This window comes from Salvelinus alpinus, chromosome 7, assembly GCF_045679555.1.
Source record: "Salvelinus alpinus chromosome 7, SLU_Salpinus.1, whole genome shotgun sequence".
NCBI classification, from domain to species: domain Eukaryota; kingdom Metazoa; phylum Chordata; class Actinopteri; order Salmoniformes; family Salmonidae; genus Salvelinus; species Salvelinus alpinus.
This window is the reverse complement of record NC_092092.1, coordinates 14,345,934-14,370,763: the sequence shown is the minus strand read 5'-3', so window position 1 is coordinate 14,370,763 and position 24,830 is coordinate 14,345,934. Positions and strand designations below refer to the sequence as shown.

Genomic DNA, 24,830 nt, shown 5'->3' with positions numbered 1-24,830 from the left:
TGTTGCTTGTTGTGATTATATTTTTGTTCAGTATAGTATGTCATTTTCCGTGATGGGAAAACAAAACAGCTGTCAGGACGCATCTCTAAGCAACTCAGCTGCCGGGACGAAATTCCAAACAATTCAATTGGCTAGTTCAGCTATCTGTCAAGAAATGGGCGGGTTGTAACTTGTATCCTACTGCTGCGATTGGATCGTGCGAGGCTGCAACTCCGCTCCCTTTGACATCTCCACGTCGCTCATATCACTTTCTACTGTTTACTGCTAATACTATGATTACTAGCTCAAATGACAATGACATTTGCTACCAATCCATAAATGTGCATAATAATATCTAACATTGAGAGTGAGGATAGAAAATTATTTTAAACAACGTTCTGTCTGAATGATTCAAATCTTTCCGTCGTTTGAGAAGTGTGAAACTCACTGATCTTCAGCTTTCTTGGTCCATAAACATGCAGGGAGATTTTCTCAGCTAGACATTCCTCAGTGAGTGGTGGCTGGCAGAGTAGCAGTTATGCTATGTAAAGAGACTATCAAAAGGCTGATGGCCAATATCGCCCGATAGATTGGCTCAGTTGATTATCGGTCGTTCTCTCTCATACACACACACACACACACACAAAACCAACTTTATGGGAGACTCACTTTATGCGGAAGATGCCTGTTAACCAGGAGCAGAAGCCCTAGAGAGAGAAGAGATTAGGTTAGATCTGCCGTCAATTAGGTTAGACCTGCTGTAGATTAGATGAGGTTAGATGTGTCATATATTAGAGTTAATAGATCTGCCGTAGGTTAGGTCAGATCTGCCGTAGGTTAGGTCAGATCTGCCGTAGGTTGGGTCAGATCTGCCGTAGGTTAGGGCAGATCTGCCGTAGGTTAGGTTGGGTCAGATCTGCCGTAGGTTGGGTCAGATCTGCCGTAGGTTGGGTCAGATCTGCCGTAGGTTAGGATCAAATCACATTTTATTGGTCACATACACATGGTTAGCAGATGTTAATGTGAGTGTAGCGAAATGCTTGTGCATCTAGTTCCGACAATGCAGTAATAACCAACGAGTAATCTAACCTAACAATTCCACAACTACTACCTTATACACACAAGTGTAAAGGGATAAAGAATATGTACATAAAGATATATGAATGAGTGATGGTACAGAACGGCATAGGCAAGATGCAGTAGATGGTATAGAGTACAGTATATACATATGAGATGAGTAATGTAGGGTATGTAAACATTGTATTAAGTGGCATTGTTTAAAGTGGCTAGTGATACATTTATTACATCAATTTTTCCATTTTTAAAGTGGCTGGAGTTGAGTCAGTATATTGGCAGCAGCCACTCAATGTTAGTGATGGCTGTTTAACACTCTGATGGCCTTGAGATAGAAGCTGTTTTTCAGTCTCTCGGTCCCAGCTTTGATGCACCTGTACTGACCTCGCCTTCTGGATGATAGCGGGGTGAACAGGCAGTGGCTCGGGTGGTTGTTGTCCTTGATGATCTTTTTGGCCTTCCTGTGACATCGGGTGGTGTAGGTGTCCTGGAGGGCAGGTAGTTTGCCCCTGGTGATGCGTTCTGCAGACCTCACTACCCTCTGGAGAGCCTTACGGTTGTGGGCGGAGCAGTTGCCGTACCAGGCGGTGATACAGCCCGACAGGATGCTCTCGACTGTGCATCTGTAGAAGTTTGTGAGTGCTTTTGGTGACAAGCCGAATTTCTTCAGCCTCCTGAGGTTGAAGAGGCGCTGCTGCGCCTTCTTCACCACGCTGTCTGTGTGGGTGGACCAATTCAGTTTGTCCGTTATGTGTACACCGAGGAACTTAACGTTCCACCTTCTCCACTACCTCCCTCTGCTGTTTCCTGAAGGCCACGATCATCTCCTTTGTTTTGTTGACATTGAGTGTGAGGTTATTTTCCAGACACCACGCTCCAAGGGCCCTCACCTCCTCCCTGTAGGCCGTCTCGTCGTTGTTGGTAATCAAGCCTACCACTGTAGTGTCGTCTACAAACTTGATGATTGAGTTGGAGGCGTGCATGGCCACGCAGTCGTGGGTGAACAGGGAGTACAGGAGAGGGCTGACAACGCACCCTTGTGGGGCCCAGTGTTAAGGATCAGCTGGGTGGAGATGTTGTTACCTACCCTCACCACCTGGGGGCGGCCCGTCAGGAAGTCCAGTACCCAGTTGCACAGGGCGGGATCGAGACCCAGGGTCTCGAGCTTGATGACGAGTTTGGAGGGTACTATGGTGTTAAATGCTGAGCTGTAGTCAATGAACAGCATTCTTACATAGGTATTCCTCTGCCGTAGGTTAGATTAGATCTGCCGTAGGTTAGGTTAGATCTGCAGAATGTTAGGTTAGATCTGCAGAATGTTAGGTTAGATCTGCCGTAGGTTAGGTTAGGTCTGCCGTAGGTTAGGTTAGGTCTGGGGCGTCAGGTAGCCTAGTGGTTAGAGCGTTGGACTAGTAACCAAAAAGGTTGCAAGATCGAATCCCCGAACTGACAAGGTAAAAATCTATCGTTCTGCCCCTGAACAAGGCAGTTAACCCACTGTTCCAAGCCTGTCATTGAAAATAAGAATCTTATTCTTGCTCTTAACTGACTTGCCTAGTTAAATAAAGGTTATAAAGATGTTTTATTTTTTAAGATAGACTATTATACACTCTTGCAATGTCAGGTGACAGTAGTGGACTCAGCAAACCACTCCCAATCACAACCCAACCTCGAGCGTTTCCATTTCTTCCTGAACTATCTTGTTCTGAGGTAAAATACACTTGGCCAGCAATTCAAAGTCATGTTTTGTTTATGCTGCCGTTGAGGGCTGTGACGGTCATGGCATTTTGGATGACAGTAACCGTTGGAATAACGTGTACCCCAGGAGTCGCCGCTGCTACTTCTGCAACAGCTAAATGAGGATCCTAATAAAATACCAAATAGTAAAACAAACAAAAAAATGTAAACGCACATTTTCTCCTCCGCTCATGACTGCATGTGCTGCCGTAGAAATAGAACGAATAGAACGGGCGTCCCCCAGTCAAGTCAATGATGGCATAATGGGTGGACTGGCCGCCATGGCAAGTGAACCTATAGGAGCAAAGAACTAAGTAAAATACGTGCTGTGATTGGTTGATTAAACTCAACATTCCATTGCGTGAGCCACATCATTTGAATGAACATTCTACATTACCATGGAAATGATTGCATCACAATACCAGGCGGCCATTGCCAGTGTACCCATGAGTTTACCAGTCAAATTGCCAAGGTTAGAGGTTTCCAAGCCTGTTCTATTCATTATATTTCTGTGTGTGCAGCTGCTGCATTGTGGCCATTCAGTCAGCTGTTCGTTTGACTTTAAAAATATATATATATATATATATATATGTTAAACAGGTTTGACGGTTATTTCATTTTCATGACGGTTTCCATCCCTAACTGTCGGTGACACAGTAATTGTACCAGCTCTACTGACAATATGAAGTAATTTATTACAAGCTCTTTCTCAAACATGTTTTTGTGTTTGGACTTTAGTCCAAGTGCAGTGGTTTTCAACATGTGGTCCGCGGGGGGTTGGCTACTGCAGGTGGTCCACAAATTTATTTTCAAATTATGTTTTTTTTTCTTCAAAAGAATAGCAACAGTTGGCAGTATTAATGGTACAAGAAATTTCACATTACTTTTCACAATGCAAATAATTCTCGATGGTGGTCCTCAAGAGCTTTTAACGGTTTGGTGGTCTCCGAAACCGACAAGGTTGGAAACCGCTGCCCTAGCATAGTCGCTTCACACCCCATGACCCCAGTAAAACCAGGAAGTAGTACTTACGTTGTCTCTTTGCTCAAAATCCACTGAGCTGGAGACAGAGGTCAGGCGTTCGTAGCGATCGGGAAGCTCTGACGTTATGGCAGACGCCACACTGCGCACACACAATGTTAAAAGGATACAATTAATATTAGCTTAGCATTAGCCTAGCGCTCCCCAAAAACAAACCTGATGGAGATCGCTTTTAGCCAAGCATTAGCATTGCACAACACCAACAACAACAAAAAACAAATCTAATCTCAAATAGTTAGGCTTTGATATCACCGTTGTAGTACAGTATCAATGGTGTATTTATTTACAGAGTAGTTAGTTCACCGGTCAAACATGTACAAGGCTCTGAAATGGTCTGGAGAGGCTGGTCCCGAGCTGTGTTCACACGGTTGTACCACTTACATTCCAATTCGGGAATTTCAGTTCATTTCCTGAATTGACAGAATTAAATGTAATTGACCTGAGACAGGGGTTGAGGTTTTAGTGGGCTACTACTCCTCATCAGTGTTGGGATAAGTTACTTGAAAAAAAAATGTACATTATATATACAGTACCAGTCAAAAGTTTTGGGAACACCTACTCATTGGAGAGGCAAGGAGTGGAATGTTAGCTAAAAAATACTGGTACCCACACTGGAGACAGTCAATCCCCTCCTGGATGAAGATCCCTGATGCACAAATTGTTTTGTGCATACTTTTTACTGTTTTTATTTAAAATTTAAATAGCGCACCTTGTATTCACTTCCGGTAATACCGTACACAGAAACGGTACGAATATCTGGATATAACCCAACCATTTTACTTTGCGTTAAAATAAAATCTCAGTTTCACTGTCAGAGGGAGCATGGCGATTTTTGAAAAAGTCACGTTATTTTACTCTGTTACTCATAAAAGTAATCTACGTAGTAATTATGTAACGCGTCCCCCCCCCCCAACACTGCTCCTCACGCACCCCATCAGTGGGACAACAACGATCCAGAACGAACCTCTACAGCCCCATTTCATGCAGTAGGAGGATTGTAGAGATACACTAACTGTCTCCGTCAGAGAGCCAAGCCTGTTAAAGAGAGAATGCAGACGTGGGCGTGATCGGAGTGGGGAGGGGAAAAGTGGAAAATTTGCTGTTTTCGGGCAGAGTGGTTTGGAATTATCTTTCTTATTGGTCTATTAAAAAACTTTACTGTATGGTGATGTCATCATGGAAGGCCCAAACTACATCCCACCAAAACAGGCAGACATTTCAGGCTGTCTTACACTAAAAAGGACATTGTCAAAATTTTCACAATTTCACAGTGTTATTCCTACCTCAGTGTGGCAATATATAGAAAACACAGAAAAATCTAATTTTTGACTGAAATGGGCCTTTAAGATGACAGATGCTTGCTAGAGCGAGAAGGGTATTCACAGAGAAAAGTTATTCACAGAGAAGGGTATTCACAGAGAAGGGTATTCACAGAGAAGGTTATTCACAGACAAAGGTTATTCACAGACAAAGGTTATTCACAGACAAAGGTTATTCACAGACAAAGGTTATTCACAGACAAAGGTTATTCACAGACAAAGGTTATTCACAGACAAAGGTTATTCACAGACAAAGGTTATTCACAGACAAGGGTATTCACAGACAAGGGTATTCACAGACAAGGGTATTCACAGACAAGGGTATTCACAGACAAGGGTATTCACAGACAAGGGTATTCACAGACAAGGGTATTCACAGACAAGGGTATTCACAGACAAGGGTATTCACAGACAAGGGTATTCACAGAGAAGGTTATTGACAGAGACAACATAACACCAATGTGTAGTCATTAATACACAGACTGAGAGCAGTGTTTCTCAATCCTGGTCCTGGGGACCCAAAGCACTAACACAGCTGATTGGTAGGAAGAGGTGACTAGTAGGTAATACAGAACCCCCAGACACACAGCTGATTGGCAGGAAGAGGTGACTAGTAGGTAGTAGAGAAGGAAAGAGAAAACCCACACCGAGAGAGAGACACAGAGAGAGAGAGAGAGAGACACAGACACAGAGAGAGAGACACAGAGAGAGAGACACAGAGAGAGAGACAGAGAGAGAGACACAGAGCGAGAGAGAGCGAGAGAGCGAGAGAGAGGCCAACCCAACCCACACCAGCCTAGGTAGGAAAGGAAGGAAGAGCGTTACTCCTAGAAGATACGAGGGTTACGAAAGAGGAAGACGAGCAGCAATGTGACAAGAGGAAGAAAAGCAGCAGGGTGACGCGGTAACGTTACATACTATTCCTGTTCGTCCAGACGGCTGTATCGCTGACTCCGTCTTCAGAGAGAAAACAAAAACAGAAAAACAAGAAGGTCAGCTTGGTCCTGGAGGAGAAACTAGTGATCCACGCAGTTAATCAGGTCCAATCCCAGTTCAGTTGTCTCTACAGTGACAGAGGGCCTCTGCTGGGGTTATGCATTGCTATATTAGAAACATTTCCAAACACATTAATATACATCCCGTTAGCAAACGCCTTGAACCAAAGTCACTCAAGTCATACGTGCAAACCCTTTTGAGGTATGGTTGGTCCTGGTGTTTCAATCGACACGCTCTACCAGCTGAGCTTAAGAGGGACACAAGCTTGACAAGAGTACAAATAATGTAGTCTTGACTATTGTCTATATAATAACAGCACCATAAAGACCACAAATCCATAAAATGGCTACTTATGTTTGGTTCATAACTGAATTAAAAAGCGTCAAACAGATATACAGTAGGCCTAGATGTTAAGTCAAAGGGGATTCACTATCTGTATATGAGATTACTTACAAGTAGTGCAGGCATGCAGCAGGGGTGAATAATGTGCCTATCTATGGACCATCGCCCTGGCTCTGTCCAAGTCCCCCAATACAGCACAGTTATCTCAGCTACTAAATCTACCAGTGGAGGCTCCTCAGAGGAGGAAGGGGAGGACCATCCTACTCAATGAAATCCAGAAAAATTACAAATCAAATTTTAAAAAGTTAGAATTTTTAGATAAGACTATACTAAATATATTCATGTCACCAAATAATTGATTAAAACACACTGTTTTGCAATGAATGTCTACAGTAGCCTCAACAGCACTCTGTAGGGTAGCACCATGGTATAGCCGGAGGACAGATAGCTTCCATCCTCCTCTGGGTACATTGACTTCAATACAAAACCTAGGAGGCTGATGGTTCTTACCCACTTCCATAGACTTACATGGTAATTATGAATACTTCTGGAGGACGTCCTCCCATCCAATCAAAACTTTTACAGTATGAACTAACGCGTTACCCATCAAAGAATTAACCTAGTACTACGGACGTGTGATTTAGAAGCTTGGTGAGTTGGTGACATTGTTGGATAGATTGAGATAGTGAATAGTGATTTTTAGGAAATCAAATTAGTTTCTTCAAACTACAGGAGACTGAGGTAGGTTATATATTGTCGTCTTGGTTTTAGAACATCTGTAAGGTTAGTGTAATTTATTTATATTTGCCGTGCTAACTTCAGTAGCAAGTAGCTAGCTAGCTACTAGAGTGCAGTTTATATTTGCCGTGCTAACTTCAGTAGCTAGCTAGCTACCAGAGTGCAGTTTTCTAACGACAATATGATGGATTTTTTTGTTGAAGAACCCCTTTCATTGCCTCAAGCTTCTGGGGGGAAAAAGCAGCATTGATCATGTAGCCTAACGGACGACAGTCTGTGTATTCAAACTGCGCAACACAACTATAAAGTGAGAACAACCAGGGATGTTCTCCAGCAGCTCATCTACACTACTGCATCTTCGGGCCACGCAATAATTGTTTTCTACTTTGCGGAACCTTTCTCTCTCATCGTGCCGCTGACCAGGGCAACTACAAGGAGCTTGCAGAGTTAATTGCCATTTAAATTGCTTTACTTGCTGAGCAAATGGAGATTTCTACTGTCTTCTCTGGGATGTTGAACTGAATTCAGAATGATTTGATGACTCTTCCAACGCATTATCCATTAAAAGGGAGGTGTTGACGCAGCACATTGTTTTCCCACAATGCACCCTTCAAGTGAGATTTTTTTCTCGCTCTGTATTTATTTAACAAACGTGATGATGCATCCTCACTTGACAGACAAGGAAAAGCTCGTTACATAAAATGTCACAGCAGCCTAGACTAGGCCTAAACATTAGAGATCTGACATGCTAGGATGAAAACGAGATGGCTTTTCAGTGTGAACCTGTAGGCTACTAACAACAGCAGCTGCACACTGTCCATCTGGTCAGGGTAAACGATTACGTTACCTTATGTATTTATAGTCTATTTGTTTGTGTCAGGAGAGAATGTGATCAACGTTGGTTTTATATTCCAACTTGGGCTGGCTAGGCTGTCTAGACCTTTTCAATAAGAAATGAGTCACTTGAATTCATCATTCAACATAATAGTGATGACCAACTAAGTACATATTTTTTATTAGTCCTACAGTTGCATAGGCCTACACCTGGGAGGGGCCTACACCTGGGAGGGGCCTACACCTGGGAGGGGCCTACACCTGGGAGGAGCCTACACTTGGGAGGAGCCTACACTTGGGAGGAGCCTACACCTGGGAGGGGCCTACACCTGGGAGGGGCCTACACCAGGGAGGAGCCTACACCTGGGAGGAGCCTACACCTGGGAGGAGCCTACACCTGGGAGGAGCCTACACCTGGGAGGGGCATAAAGCAAGTCCCAGACCTCACAATGTAAACCTGCATAAAGCAAGTCCCAGACCTCACAATGTAAACCTGCATAAAGCCAGTCCCAGACCTCACAATGTAAACCTGCATAAAGCAAGTCCCAGACCTCACAATGTAAACCTGCATAAAGCAAGTCCCAGACCTCACAATGTAAACCTGCATAAAGCAAGTCCCAGACCTCACAATGTAAACCTGCATAAAGCAAGTCCCAGACCTCACAATGTAAACCTGCATAAAGCAAGTCCCAGACCTCACAATGTAAACCTGCATAAAGCAAGTCCCAGACCTCACAATGTAAACCTGCATAAAGCAAGTCCCAGACCTCACCATGTAAACCTGCATAAAGCAAGTCCCAGACCTCACAATGTAAACCTGCATAAAGCAAGTCCCAGACCTCACAATGTAAACCTGCATAAAGCAAGTCCCAGACCTCACAATGTAAACCTGCATAAAGCAAGTCCCAGACCTCACAATGTAAACCTGCATAAAGCAAGTCCCAGACCTCACAATGTAAACCTGCATAAAGCAAGTCCCAGACCTCACAATGTAAACCTGCATAAAGCATGTCCCAGACCTCACAATGTAAACCTGCATAAAGCAAGTCCCAGACCTCACCATGTAAACCTGCATAAAGCAAGTCCCAGACCTCACAATGTAAACCTGCATAAAGCAAGTCCCAGACCTCACAATGTAAACCTGCATAAAGCAAGTCCCAGACCTCACAATGTTAACCTGCATAAAGCAAGTCCCAGACCTCACAATGTAAACCTGCATAAAGCAAGTCCCAGACCTCACCATGTAAACCTGCATAAAGCAAGTCCCAGACCTCACAATGTAAACCTGCATAAAGCCGGTCCCAGACCTCACCATGTAAACCTGCATAAAGCAAGTCCCAGACCTCACAATGTAAACCTGCATAAAGCCGGTCCCAGACCTCACAATGTAAACCTGCATAAAGCAAGTCCCAGACCTCACAATGTAAACCTGCATAAAGCAAGTCCCAGACCTCACAATGTAAACCTGCATAAAGCAAGTCCCAGACCTCACCATGTAAACCTGCATAAAGCAAGTCCCAGACCTCACCATGTAAACCTGCATAAAGCAAGTCCCAGACCTCACCATGTAAACCTGCATAAAGCAAGTCCCAGACCTCACAATGTAAACCTGCATAAAGCAAGTCCCAGACCTCACAATGTAAACCTGCATAAAGCAAGTCCCAGACCTCACAATGTAAACCTGCATAAAGCAAGTCCCAGACCTCACAATGTAAACCTGCATAAAGCAAGTCCCAGACCTCACAATGTAAACCTGCATAAAGCAAGTCCCAGACCTCACAATGTAAACCTGCATAAAGCAAGTCCCAGACCTCACAATGTAAACCTGCATAAAGCCACCTCAGCCCCTGTGAGTTCTATTGTCCATCCTTTGCCGTCACTGTCTAGAGGAAGCCCCGTTAGTCTCGTCTAAATATAATTTGTGTGAAGGTTGCTACAGTTTGACAGAATTCACATCCTCCTCGAGGGCCAGGAGTTTTTCCCAGGGATAAAAAAAACACACATTAGAAAAACTTGTCCCGTCAAGTTGTAGAAACGTCTCCAGGAGGATCAATGGAAACAGGATGCACCTGATCAATGGAAACAGGATGCACCTGATCAATGGAAACAGGATGCACCTGATCAATGGAAACAGGATGCACCTGATCAATGGAAACAGGATGCACCTGATCAATGGAAACAGGATGCACCTGATCAATGGAAACAGGATGCACCTGAGCTCAAGTTCGAGTGTCATAGCAAAGGGTCTGAAAAACTTTATTTACCTAAGTAGTGGTTTTATTTATTTTTATACATTTGCATAACTAAAAAATTGGTGTCATTGTGGGGTTGTGTGTGTAGATTAATAAAATGTTTATTTAATCCATTTTTAGAATAAGTCTAACGTAACAAAATGTGGAAAAAGGGAAGGGGTCTGAATACTTTACGAAAACTGTGTATGAATAGAAAAGGTGTGTACAGCAGTAGTTATATAGGATGAACCATGACTAGAATACAGTATGAAGTGGACAGCAGTAGTTATATAGGATGAACCAGGACTAGAATACAGTATATACAGTAGTTATATAGGATGAACCAGGACTAGAATACAGTATATAAAGTGGGTAAAGCAGTATGTAAACATTATTAAAGTGGCCAGTGACTCCATGACTATGTACACAGGGCAAAGCAGTCTCTAAGGTTCAGGGTAGAGTACCTGGGTGGTAGCCGGTTAGTAACAGTGACTAAGGTTCAGGGCAGGGTACTGGGCAGAGGCCGGCTAGTGGTGAATGTTTAACAGTCTGATGGCCTTGAGATAGAAGCTGTTTTTCAGTCTCTCGTTCCCAGCTTTGATGCACCTGTACTGACCTCACCTTCTGGATGATAGCGGGGTGAACAGGCTGTGGCTCGGGTGGTTGTTGTCCTTGAAGCTCTTCTTGGCCTTCCTGTGACATCGGGTGCTGTATATGTCTTGGAGGGCTGGCAGTGTGCCCCCCCCACCCCATGATGCGTTGGGCTAACCGCACCACCCTCTGGAAAGCCCTGCAGTTGCGGACGGTGCAATTGCCAACAGGACTGCTCTCAATGGTGCATCTGTAGAAGTTTGTTAAGATCTTAGGGACCACATTTCTTTCAGGCTCTGCCTTCTTCACCACACGGTCTCTGTGAAGGGACCATTTCGGGTTGTCAGTGATGTGCACGCCGATGTGGCCCCCGTCGATGCGATGTGGCCCCCGTCGATGTGGATGGGGGAGTGCTCGCTCTGCTATCTCCTGTAGTTCACGATCAGCGCCTTCGTTTTGTTCAAATTGAGTTGGAGTCGTGCGTGGCCGAGAAGTCGTGGTTGAACAGGGAGAACAGGACAGAGCAGAGAAGCAATGGTTGAACAGGGAGAACAGGACGGAGCAGAGAAGTCATGGTTGAACAGGGAGAACAGGACGGAGCCGAGAAGTCATGGTTGAACAGGGAGAACAGGACGGAGCAGAGAAGTCATGGTTGAACAGGGAGAACAGGACGGAGCAGAGAAGTCATGGTTGAACAGGGAGAACAGGACGGAGCCGAGAAGTCATGGTTGAACAGGGAGAACAGGACGGAGCCAAGAAGTCGTGGTTGAACAGGGAGAACAGGACGGGGCCGAGAAGTCATGGTTGAACAGGACAGAGCAGAGAAGTCATGGTTGAACAGGACGGAGCAGAGAAGTCATGGTTGAACAGGGAGAACAGGACGGAGCCAAGAAGTCATGGTTGAACAGGGAGAACAGGACGGAGCCAAGAAGTCATGGTTGAACAGGGAGAACAGGACGGAGCCTAGAAGTCATGGTTGAACAGGGAGAACAGAACGGAGCCAAGAAGTCGTGGTTGAACAGGGAGAACAGGACGGGGCCGAGAAGTCATGGTTGAACAGGACAGAGCAGAGAAGTCATGGTTGAACAGGACGGAGCAGAGAAGTCATGGTTGAACAGGGAGAACAGGACGGAGCAGAGAAGTCATGGTTGAACAGGGAGAACAGGACGGAGCCAAGAAGTCATGGTTGAACAGGGAGAACAGGACGGAGCCAAGAAGTCATGGTTGAACAGGGAGAACAGGACGGAGCCAAGAAGTCATGGTTGAACAGGGAGAACAGAACGGAGCCAAGAAGTCGTGGTTGAACAGGGAGAACAGGACGGGGCCGAGAAGTCATGGTTGAACAGGACAGAGCAGAGAAGTCATGGTTGAACAGGACGGAGCAGAGAAGTCATGGTTGAACAGGGAGAACAGGACGGAGCCAAGAAGTCATGGTTGAACAGGGAGAACAGGACGGAGCCAAGAAGTCATGGTTGAACAGGGAGAACAGGACGGAGCCTAGAAGTCATGGTTGAACAGGGAGAACAGAACGGAGCCAAGAAGTCGTGGTTGAACAGGGAGAACAGGACGGGGCCGAGAAGTCATGGTTGAACAGGACAGAGCAGAGAAGTCATGGTTGAACAGGACAGAGCAGAGAAGTCATGGTTGAACAGGACAGAGCAGAGAAGTCATGGTTGAACAGGACGGAGCAGAGAAGTCATGGTTGAACAGGGAGAACAGGACGGGGTTGAAAAACGCACCCTGTGAGACGCCGTGTTGAGGGTCATCGTAGCGGAGGAGCTGTTGCCAACCTTCACCACCTGGGGCCGGCCCGTCAGGAAGTCGGACCCAGGACCCAGTTGCACAGGGAGGGGTTCAGACCCAGGGCCCCGAGATTAGTGATACGCTTGGAGGACACTATGGTGTTGAAGGCTGATGGTCTAGGACCAAAAGGCTCCTTAACAGCTTCTACCCCCAAACCATAAGACTGCTGAACAATTAATCAAATGGCCACCGGACTATTTACATTGACCCCCCCCATATGTTTTGTCCACTGCTGCTACTCACTGTGTATTATCTATGCACAGTCACTTCACCCCCAACTACATGTACAGATGACCTCAACTAACCTGTACCCCCGCACACTGACTCGGTACCGGTACCCCCTGTATATACCCTCGTTATTGTTATTTTATTGTGTTACTTTTTACTATTTTTTTTTACTTAAGTTTATTCTGTAAATATTTTCTTAACTCTTCTTGAACTGCACTGTTGGTTAAGGGCTTGTCAGTAAACATTTCACGGTAAGGTCTACACCTGTTGTATTCGGCGCATGTGACTAATAAAGTTTTGGTGAAATTTTGGTGACCACTCCACTACCACTCTCTCCTGACATGAATTGAAGTCTCATGTTTCCTCTCATCCACTGGTGCAGTGAATGTTTCCTCTCATCCACTGGTGCAGTGAATGTTTCCTCTCATCCACTGGTGCAGTGAATGTTTCCTCTCCAACCACTGGTGCAGTGAATGTTTCCTCTCACCCACTGGTGCAGTGAATGTTTCCTCTCCAACCACTGGTGCAGTGAATGTTTCCTCTCCAACCACTGGTGCAGTGAATGTTTCCTCTCATCCACTGGTGCAGTGAATGTTTCCTCTCATCCACTGGTGCAGTGAATGTTTCCTCTCCAACCACTGGTGCAGTGAATGTTTCCTCTCACCCACTGGTGCAGTGAATGTTTCCTCTCATCCACTGGTGCAGTGAATGTTTCCTCTCATCCACTGGTGCAGTGAATGTTTCCTCTCCAACCACTGGTGCAGTGAATGTTTCCTCTCCAACCACTGGTGCAGTGAATGTTTCCTCTCATCCACTGGTGCAGTGAATGTTTCCTCTCCATCCACTGGTGCAGTGAATGTTTCCTCTCCAACCACTGGTGCAGTAAATGTTTCCTCTCCAACCACTGAGTAACCCTGTCAATTATTCTCTCAATACCGTATGTAGAGTCAGTCACATACAAAGCACATTATTACACATCAATGTGACTTTAATCCTTTTAATCCCACACTTCCTCACTCTCCCCACTTCCTCCCTCTCCCACAGGAAGACCCCGTCCCAGATACAGTATCTCTGCCACTGCTGCTAAATTTTAAAATCCCAGGGGAAACACAGGAAGTAGATTATCTGGTGGCCTGGCTGGTCTAGTGGTAATGCCCCAACCTTTGGCACATTAATATAGAGTGGGGATGAGTCTGAATCCTGCCCACTGCCCATCGGACAGAACCACTCTCCGTCTTTTCCCATCATTCCTCTCTCACCATCTGATCAATAAGATCTGAAAATATACACATTTTAAAAGAAGTAGTCTGTCTGGTAGTAGTCTGTCATTCTCTGGTAAAACACAAAGCTGCAAAGCTAACAGAGCCTGGCCTGCGAACACACACACACACACACACACACACACACACACACACACACACACACACACACACACACACACACACACACACACACACACACACACACACACACACACACACACACACACACACACACACACACACACACACACACGTCTAGGAGTGGCGAGAACAGCTGCAGAAATAAACCAATAAACTTACTAACTGTGTCCTACCTGATTTACCGTGGTAGTCTACTGTTCAGTCACCGCTACGTATTACCGCGGTAGTCTACTGTTCAGTCACCGCTACGTATTACCGTGGTAGTCTACTGTTCAGTCACCGCTACGTATTACCGTGGTAGTCTGCTGTTCAGTCACCGCTACGTATTACCGGGGTAGTCTACTGTCCAGTCACCGCTACGTATTACCGTGGTAGCTTACTGGTCAGTCACCGCTACGTATTACCGTGGTAGTCTACTGCTCAGTCACCGCTACGTATTACTGTGGTAGTCTACTGTTCAGTCACCGCTACGTATTACCGTGGTAGTCTACTGTCCAGTCACCGCTACGTATTACCGTGGTAGTCTACTGTACTGTGGTAGTCTAATGTTCAGTCACCGCTACGTATTACCGTGGTAGTCTACTGTTCAGTCACCGCTACGTATTACCGCGGTAGTCTACTGTCCAGTCACCGCTACGTATTACCGCGGTAGTCTACTGTTCAGTCACCGCTACGTATTACCGCGGTAGTCTACTGTCCAGTCACCGCTACGTATTACCGTGGTAGTCTACTGTCCAGTCACCGCTACGTATTACCGCGGTAGTCTACTGTTCAGTCACCGCTACGTATTACTGTGGTAGTCTACTGTTCAGTCACCGCTACGTATTACCGTGGTAGTCTACTGTCCAGTCACCGCTACGTATTACCGTGGTAGTCTACTGTTCAGTCACCGCTACGTATTACCGTGGTAGTCTACTGTTCAGTCACCGCTACGTATTACCGTGGTAGTCTACTGTTCAGTCACCGCTACGTATTACCGTGGTAGTCTACTGTTCAGTCACCGCTACGTATTACCGTGGTAGTCTACTGTCCAGTCACCGCTACGTATTACCGCGGTAGTCTACTGTTCAGTCACCGCTACGTATTACCGCGGTAGTCTACTGTTCAGTCACCGCTACGTATTACCGCGGTAGTCTACTGTCCAGTCACCGCTACGTATTACCGTGGTAGTCTACTGTTCAGTCACCGCTACGTATTACCGTGGTAGTCTACTGTTCAGTCACCGCTACGTATTACCGTGGTAGTCTACTGTTCAGTCACCGCTACGTATTACCGTGGTAGTCTACTGTTCAGTCACCGCTACGTATTACCGTGGTAGTCTACTGTTCAGTCACCGCTACGTATTACCGCGGTAGTCTACAGTCCCAGAGGCTGTACTGAATTGTGTTAGTATGTCAATCCTTCTGTCAGTGTTGATCTCCTTCTGTTACAAGAGAAGCCCTTTCCTCTCCACTCCCCTCCACTCTATTCCCCTCCTCTACCCTCTCCTCCTCTCCACTCCCCTACTCCTCTCCACTCCCCTCCTCTACCCTCTCCTCCTCTCCACTCTCCTCCTCTCCACTCTCCTCCTCTCCACTCCCCTCCCCTACACTACTCCTCTCCACTCCTCTCCACTCCCCTACTCCTCTCTCCTACTCCTCTCCTCTCTCCTACTCCTCTACTCCTCTCCCCTACTCCTCTCCACTCCCCTACTCCTCTCCACTCCCCTACTCCTCTCCACTCTCCTACTCCTCTCCACTCTCCTACTCCTCTCCACTCTCCTACTCCTCTCCCCTACTCCTCTCCACTCTCCTACTCCTCCTCTCCACCCCTCCACTCCTCTCCACTCCCCTACTCCTCTCCACTCCCCTACTCCTCTCCACTCCACTACTCCTCTCCTCTCCAATCCCCTACTCCTCTCCACTACTCCTCTCCACTCTCCTACTCCTCTCCACCCCTCCACTCCTCTCCACTCCCCTACTCCTCTCCCCTACTCCTCTCCCCTACTCCTCTCCCCCACTCCTCTCCACTCCCCCACTCCTCTCCACTACTCCTCTCCACTCTCCTACTCCTCTCCACCCCAATCCCCTACTCCTCTCCACTACTCCTCTCCACTCTCCTACTCCTCTCCACCCCTCCACTCCTCTCCACTCCCCTACTCCTCTCCACTCCCCTACTCCTCTCCACTCCCCTACTCCTCTCCACTCCCCTACTCCTCTCCACTCCCCCACTCCTCTCCACTCCCCTACTCCTCTCCACTCCCCTACTCCTCTCCACTCCCCTACTCCTCCCCTACTCCTCTCCACTCCTCTCCACTCTCCTACTCCTCTCCACCCCTCCACTACTCCTCTCCACCCCTCCTCCTCTCCACTCTCCACTCTCCTACTCCTCTCCACTACTCCTCTCCACTCCCCTACTCCTCTCCACCACTCCTCTCCACTCCTCTCCACTCCCCTACTCCTCTCCACTCCACCCCTCTCCACCCCTCCACTCCTCTCCACTCCCCTACTCCTCTCCACTCTCCTACTCCTCTCCACTCTCCTACTCCTCTCCACTCCCCTACTCCTCTCCACCCCTCCACTCCCCTACTCCTCTCCACCACTCCTCTCCACTCCTCTCCACTCCCCTACTCCTCTCCACTCCACCCCTCTCCACCCCTCCACTCCTCTCCACTCCCCTACTCCTCTCCACTCCCCTACTCCTCTCCACTCCCCTACTCCTCTCCACTCCCCTACTCCTCTCCACTCCCCTACTCCTCTCCACCCCTCCACTCCTCTCCACTCCCCTACTCCTCTCCATCCCTCCACTCCCCCACTCCTCCACTCCACTCCACCCCTCTCCACCCCTCCACTCTCCTACTCCTCTCCCCTCCTACTCTCCACTCTCCTACTCTCCACTCTCCTACTCTCCACTCTCCTACTCTCCACTCTCCTACTCTCCACTCTCCTACTCTCCTCAGCCTAGGTGGCGCTAAGAGAACTGTGTGGCATCAAAGGTGTGGGTTCAATTCCTGCAGGGATCACATCCTAAACATGTCTGAGTGTTCTTTCCCCGGGGTGTCTCAGCCTGTGTGACTCAGTTGGTAAGAGTGTGGCGGTACCTGGCAACTCCTCAACGCCAAGGTCTTGGGTTCAATTCCTGCAGGGATCATATAGTATAGATGACAGTGTAGTGATTTACCTGTCTGCATCAGTGACCAGCGCCAAGCGGCCGTAGTCCCACGCTACCTTCCTCAAGATGGAGAATACAAACAGGAGTACCTAGGAAGGTAAAAGACACATTATTAAAACAGGATACCTAGGAAGGCCACACACGCGTCAAAACAGGATTACTAGGAAGGCCACACACACGTCAAAAAAGGATACCTAGGAAGGTAAAAGACACATTATTAAAACAGGATACCTAGGAAGGTAAAAGACACATTATTAAAACAGGATACCTAGGAAGGTAAAAGACACATTATTAAAACAGGATACCTAGGAAGGTAAAAGACACATTATTAAAACAGGATACCTAGGAAGGTAAAAGACACATTATTAAAACAGGATACCTAGGAAGGTAAAAGACACAAAATTAAAACAGGATACCTAGGAAGGTAAAAGACACATTATTAAAACAGGATACCTAGGAAGGTAAAAGACACATTATTAAAACAGGATACCTAGGAAGGTAAAAGACACATTATTAAAACAGGATACCTAGGTAGGTAAAAGACACATTATTAAAACAGGATACCTAGGAAGGTAAAAGACACATTATTAAAACAGGATACCTAGGAAGGTAAAAGACACATTATTAAAACAGGATACCTAGGAAGGTAAAAGACACATTATTAAAACAGGATACCTAGGAAGGTAAAATACACATTATTAAAACAGGATACCTAGGAAGGCCACACACACGTCAAAAAAGGATACCTAGGAAGGCCACACACACGTCAAAACAGGATTACTTGGAAGGCCACACACACACGTCAAAACAGGATAACTAGGAAGGCCACACACACACGTCAAAACAGGATAACTAGGAAGGTAACACACACGTCAAAACAAACACATATCTGTCCAATTGTCAAAAGGTCATCCTTCGTCTTCAATAGGGAGGGAGAGGCACCAATGTACACAGAGAGGGGGGTAGTAGCCTCACCATACATTAGGCAAGCAGGCTGCCTTGCCAAGCAGGCTGCCTTGCCAAGCAGGCTGCCTTGCCAAGCAGGCTGCCTTGCCAAGCAGGGAAGTGAAATTGTGAAATTCCTTGAGGGACTGTTTTATGTCAGAACAGATCTAACCATTTAAAATCACACCTTCGTCTGTATGAAGGAAAACATATCTAGACACGTCACGACATCAGCTGTACAACCCTGACTCAGTGTGTGTGTGTGTGTGTGTGTGTGTGTGTGTGTGTGGGGGGGGGGGGGGGGGGGGTATCAGGTGAAAAATAGTTTATTATACTGTATCCTCATCTCTGTTTGACCTTTGAACTCTTGCGTTTGACTCACCAGGAAGCACATGAAGTCGAGTGCGAGGACGGTGGGCACCCCTCCGAAGGGCAGGCCCTGGAGCACGGTGGAGCGGATACGGGCGGTGTAGCAGTAGTCCCTGGAGGTCTCACCCCCACCGGAGGTGTTGCTCTGCTGGGTAGGGCAGTTACCAAGGACCCCTCCGGGACACTTGGCCCCCTGGACCCCCCCTTGGGCCCCCCACATCACCACACCCACCATCAGCAGTATAGACATGCTGAGGCTTCAGTTAAGATTCAGCTCCGAACTCACTGCAGCATCTTTAACACCTGGAGGAGAGAAGACAAAGGAATTTATGCAATTCAGAGGTAGGTGCTTATATTTGTCCAATTTCTGATACACCTCTGCTAAGGAGGGTATCAGAAATACCGGTTATACTAGGGTTGGGTGTTATCTAGATTTCCATACCGTGCCTGTGTCATCCCAGGGACAATTATTTTTTTATTACGTTCCCTTCACAAAATGCTAACAAAATGCTAACAAGTACTAAGGAATTCTCATAGCAAATGCTAGGTAAATGCTAAGGAGCGCATGAGAATTATGTATTACTAGGACAGACAACCTAGCTCATAAAGTTATGCAAGTAACTCGAAACATAGTTTTGCAACACGCACAAACAAATATTAGGCAGCAGGGATCTGAGAGGGGATTGTGTCTGCTGCTGTTACCAAGAAGCTTGATCTGCGCTAACATTCGCTAACAAACCCAGCTAAAGAAAATGTAATTTGTCACATCTTAGATAGTTAACTTAATAGTTAAAGATATATAGCTGGCAAACATTAGTGAATTTCATACTTGGCCACTTCACTAAAGTTGCGCTGCAGGAATGACTGACCTCAAGAAGCTCCCGTTTTACCCGTTGTGCTTCTTTGTAAACACACACGTGACTGGCTCAAACCGCTGTTTTGGGAAACTAGTACCGGTAATCTTCATAATTAAAAATGATCTAACGGGAAATTTGACCGCGATCTGCTTCATCTATTACCTAGTGCACAAGTTGACAGCAGCTACAGTTCATTCGGAATGTATTCAGACCCCTTCACGTTTTCCACAGCTACGTTACAGCCTTATTCTAAAAATGGATGAAGTAGAAAATCCTCTATTTATCTCCACATAATGACGAAGCAAAAATAGGTTTAGAAATGTTTCTGAATGTATTTAAAAGATAAAAATACTTTACACTATTCAGACCCTTTGCAATGAGACATGGAATTGAGGTCAGGTGCACCCTATCCATTGATCATCATTGAGATGTTTCTACAACTTGATTGGAGTCCACCCGCGGTCAATTCAAGTGATTGGACATGATTTTAGAAGACACACCCGTGTCTATATAAGGTCCCACAGTTAACAGAGCATTTCAGAACAAAAATCAAGCCAGGAGGCCGAAGGAATTGTCTGTAGAGCTCCGAGACAGGATTGTGTCGAGGCACAGATGTGGGGAAGGGTACCAAAAAATGTCTGCAGCATTGAAGGTACGAGAACACAGTGGCCTCCCTCATTCTTAAATGGGAAGAAGTTTGGAACCAAGCTGGCCACCCGGCCAAACTGAGCGGGGAGAAGGGCCTTAGTCAGCGAGGTGACCAAGAACCCGATGGTCACTGACAGAGCTCCTCTGTGGAGATGGGAGAACCTTCGAAGAAGGACAACCATCTCTACAGCACTCTACCAAGTAGGCCTTTATGGTAGAGTGGCCAGACAGATGCCACTCCTCTGTAAAAGGCACATGACAGACCGCTTGGAGTTTGCCAAAAGGCACCTAAAGGACTCTCAGACCATGAGAAACAAGATTCTCTGGTCTAATGAAACCAAGATTGAACTATTTGGCCTGAATGCCAAGCATCATGTCTGGAGGAAACCCGGCACCATCCCTATGGTGAAGCATGGTGGTGGCAGCATCATGCTGTGGGGATGTTTTTCAGCGGCAGGGACTGGGAGACTAGTCAGGATCGAGGGAAAGATGAACGGAGCAAAGTGCAGAGAGATCATTGATGAAAACCTGCTCCAGAGCGCTCAGGACCTTAGACAGGAGCGAAGGTTGAACTTCCAACAGGATAACAACTCTAAGCACACAGCCAAGACAATGCAGGAGAGACCTGAAAATAGCTGTGCAGCGATACTCCCCATCCAACATGACAGAGCTTGAGAGGATCTGCAGAGAAGAATGGGAGAAACTCCCCAAATACAGGTGTGCCAAGTTTGTAGCGTCATACCCAAGAAGACTTGAGGCTGTAATTGCTGCCAAAGGTGCTTCAACAAAGTATTGAGAAAAGGGTCTGAATACTTCTGTAAATGTATAAAAACCTGTTTTTGCTTTGTCATTATGGGGTAATGTTTAGGTCAATGAGGAAACAAAACAATTTAAATCAATTTTAGAAAAAGTGAAGGGGTCTGAATAATTTCCGAATGCACTATTTATTTAAAAAGTACTAATATTTAAAGCCCCAAAAACATCACCTCCCAGAATGCTAACAAAATGCTAACAAGTCCTAAGGTATCCTCATAGAGAATGCTAACTAAATGCTAACAAGTCCTAAGGTATCCTCATAGAGAATGCTAACTAAATGCTAACAAGCGCATTGAACATTTTGTACAGTTTTTAACCTAAATTATACAGGTAAGTCCAAAATTCTCCTCCCAGTTTTCTGCACGCACAACATGAATATTAGACAGCAAGGCTCTTGATTCAGGACGGGATTCTCTGCTGTTACCAAGCGAAAGCTTGAATTTGGAAGAAGCTAACCACATAGCTAAGTAGCTAACTAGCTACTAAATTAGCAAACCAAATGCACAACTTGCAGAGCATTTAGCACATTTTAGACAGTTAACAGTTATAGGATATCTAGCTGGCAGACACTTAGTTGTGAATTCCCTACTGTAATTAGATCAACTGGCGCCTGCTGCACAACAGTGAGTGACTCACAAGGCTCCGGTCTCTCATCCTTGTGTGCTTGTAAACAAACACCACATGACTGGGGACTACCGGTAAATTACCAAGGTAGTCATAATGTAAAATTATATGACAGGTGAAATGAATTACACAATCTTCTTTATTTCCTAACGTATTGCACAAGTTGACTGCAGGTATGTACTTAAAAAGTAGCTTCAAATATTCAAATGTATTAAAAAAAACTTCAAAGAAATAGTTTCAATAGTATTGAAACACCATCCTGTGGATTTTTCCAAATACCCTAGTATACGGTACACTGCCCAAACCTAGGTTCTTCCCATCCAAACATGAAACCAAATGACTTAGAGGCATAACCCTCAACAACAATAACCCTCAACAATAACCCTCAACAACAATAACCCTCAACAATAACCCTCAACAACCCTCAACAACAATAACCCTCAACAACAATAACCCTCAACAACAATAACCCTCAACAACAATAACCCTCAACAACAATAACCCTCAACAACAATAACCCTCAATAATAACCCTCAACAACAATAACCCTCAACAATAACCCTCAACAACCCTCAACAACAATAACCCTCAACAACAATAACCCTCAACAATAACCCTCAACAACAATAACCCTCAACAATAACCCTCAACAACCCTCAACAACAATAACCCTCAACAACAATAACCCTCAACAACAATAACCCTCAACAACAATAACCCTCAACAACAATAACCCTCAACAACAATAACCCTCAACAACAATAACCCTCAACAACAATAACCCTCAATAATAACCCTCAACAACAATAACCCTCAATAATAACCCTCAACAACAACAACCCTCAATAATAACCCTCAACAACAACAACCCTCAATAATAACCCTCAACAACAACAACCCTCAATAATAACCCTCAACAACAACAACCCTCAATAATAACCCTCAACAACAACAACCCTCAATAATAACCATCAACAACAACAACAACCCTCAATAATAACCATCAATAATAACCCTCAACAACAATAACCCTCAATAATAACCCTCAATAATAACCCTCAACAACAACAACAACCCTCAATAATAACCCTCAACAACAATAACCCTCAACAACAATAACCCTCAATAATAACCCTCAACAACAATAACCCTCAACAACAATAACCCTCAATAATAACCCTCAATAATAACCCTCAATAATAACCCTCAATAATAACCCTCAACAACAATAACCCTCAATAATAACCCTCAACAACAATAACCCTCAATAATAACCCTCAACAACAACCCTCAACAACAATAACCCTCAATAATAACCCTCAACAACAATAACCCTCAATAATAACCCTCAACAACAACCCTCAATAACAACCCTCAATAATAACCCTCAATAATAACCCTCAACAACAACCCTCAATAATAACCATCAACAACAATAACCCTCAATAATAACCATCAACAACAACAACCCTCAATAATAACCCTCAATAATAACCCTCAACAACAATAACCCTCAATAATAACCATCAACAACAATAACCCTCAACAACAATAACCCTCAACAACAATAACCCTCAATAATAACCATCAACAACAATAACCCTCAATAATAACCCTCAACAACAACCCTCAATAATAACCCTCAATAATAACCCTCAATAATAACCCTCAACAACCCACCACCTACAGTACTGTAGAACCTTAGCCAACACAATCACTAGGTCTGGTATGGTTCAATTTGAACTACTTAATTAATCATATTTATTTTATAAAGCCCTTCTTTGCATGAGCAGTTTATTTATTTATTTATTTCACCTTTATTTAACCAGGTCGGCCAGTTGAGAACAAGTTATCATTTACAACTGTGACCTGGCCAAGATAAAGCAAAGCAGTGCGACACAAACAGCAACAACAGAGTTACACAAGGAATAAACAAACAGCCAGTAAATAATACAGTAGAGAAAAAGTCTATGTACAGTGAGTGCAAATGAGGTAAGATAAGGGAGTAGGAAATAAATAGGCCATAGTGGCAAAATAATTACAATTTAGCAATTAAACACTGGAGTGATAGATGTACAAAATATGAATGTGCAAGTAGAGATACTGGGGTGCAAAGGCACAACAAAATATATTAAAAAATATAATAAATAACAGTATGGGGATGAGGTAGTTGGATGGGCTATTTACAGATGGGCTGTGTACATGTGTAGTGATCTGTGAGCTGCTCTGACAGCTGGTGCTTAAAGTTAGAGGGAGATATGAGTCTCCAGCTTCAGTGATTTTTGCAATTCGTTCCAGTCGTTGGCAGCAGAGAACTGGAAGGAGAGGCGGCCAAAGGAGGATTTGGCTTTGGGGGAGACCAGAGAGATATACCTGCTGGAGAATGCGTGCTACGGGTGGGTGTTGCTATGGTGAGCTGAGATAAGGCGGGGCTTTACCTAGAAAATACTTATAGATGACCTGGAGCAAAATCAAATCAAATTTGATTTGCCACATACACGTGGTTAGCAGATGTTAATGCGAGTGTAGCAAAATGCTTGTGCTTCTAGTTCCGACCATGCAGTAATAACCAACAAGTAATCTAACCTAACAATTCCACAACTACTACCTTATACACACAAGTGTAAAGGAATGAATAAGAATATGTACATAAAGATATATGAATGAGTGATGGCCGAACGGCATAGGCAAGATTCAGTAGATGGTATAGAGTACAGTATATACATATGAGATGAGAAATGTAGGGTATGTAAACATGATATAAAGTGGCATTGTTTAAAGTGACTAGTGATACATTTACTACATAATTTTTCCATTATTAAAGTGGCAAGAGATGAGTCAGTATGTTGGCAGCAGCCACTCAATGTTAGTGATGGCAAAGCCAGTGGGTTGGGTGATGAATATGAAGCGAGGGCCAGCCAACGAGAGCATACAGGTCGCAATGGTGGGTGGTGTATGGGGCTTTGGTGACAAAACGGATGGCACTGTGATAGACTGCATCCAATTTGTTGAGTAGAGTGTTGGAGGCTATTTTGTAAATGACATCGCCGAAGTCAAGGATCGGCAGGATAGTCAGTTTTACGAGGGTATGTTTGGCAGCATGAG

At 45.2% G+C, this 24,830-nt stretch overlaps 1 protein-coding gene across 2 annotated transcripts in view; it reads right to left on the bottom strand.

Annotated features, from left to right (window-relative positions):
- LOC139580508 (CSC1-like protein 2) overlaps positions 1-24,830 on the bottom strand; it is a 111,451-nt gene that overhangs the window by 60,319 nt on the left and 26,302 nt on the right. The window contains exons 2-6 of one of the 2 annotated variants that reach the window (XM_071409269.1): positions 18,794-19,083; positions 17,476-17,555; positions 6,069-6,107; positions 3,823-3,913; positions 649-686 (exon numbers count right to left, since the gene is read on the bottom strand). In XM_071409269.1, coding sequence (XP_071265370.1) covers positions 649-686; positions 3,823-3,913; positions 6,069-6,107; positions 17,476-17,555; positions 18,794-19,030 — 485 coding nt within the window. In that variant the 5' untranslated portion in view covers positions 19,031-19,083. The remainder of the gene's footprint in view (positions 1-648; positions 687-3,822; positions 3,914-6,068; positions 6,108-17,475; positions 17,556-18,793; positions 19,084-24,830) is intronic. The other variant, XM_071409270.1, reaches the window with a different exon arrangement.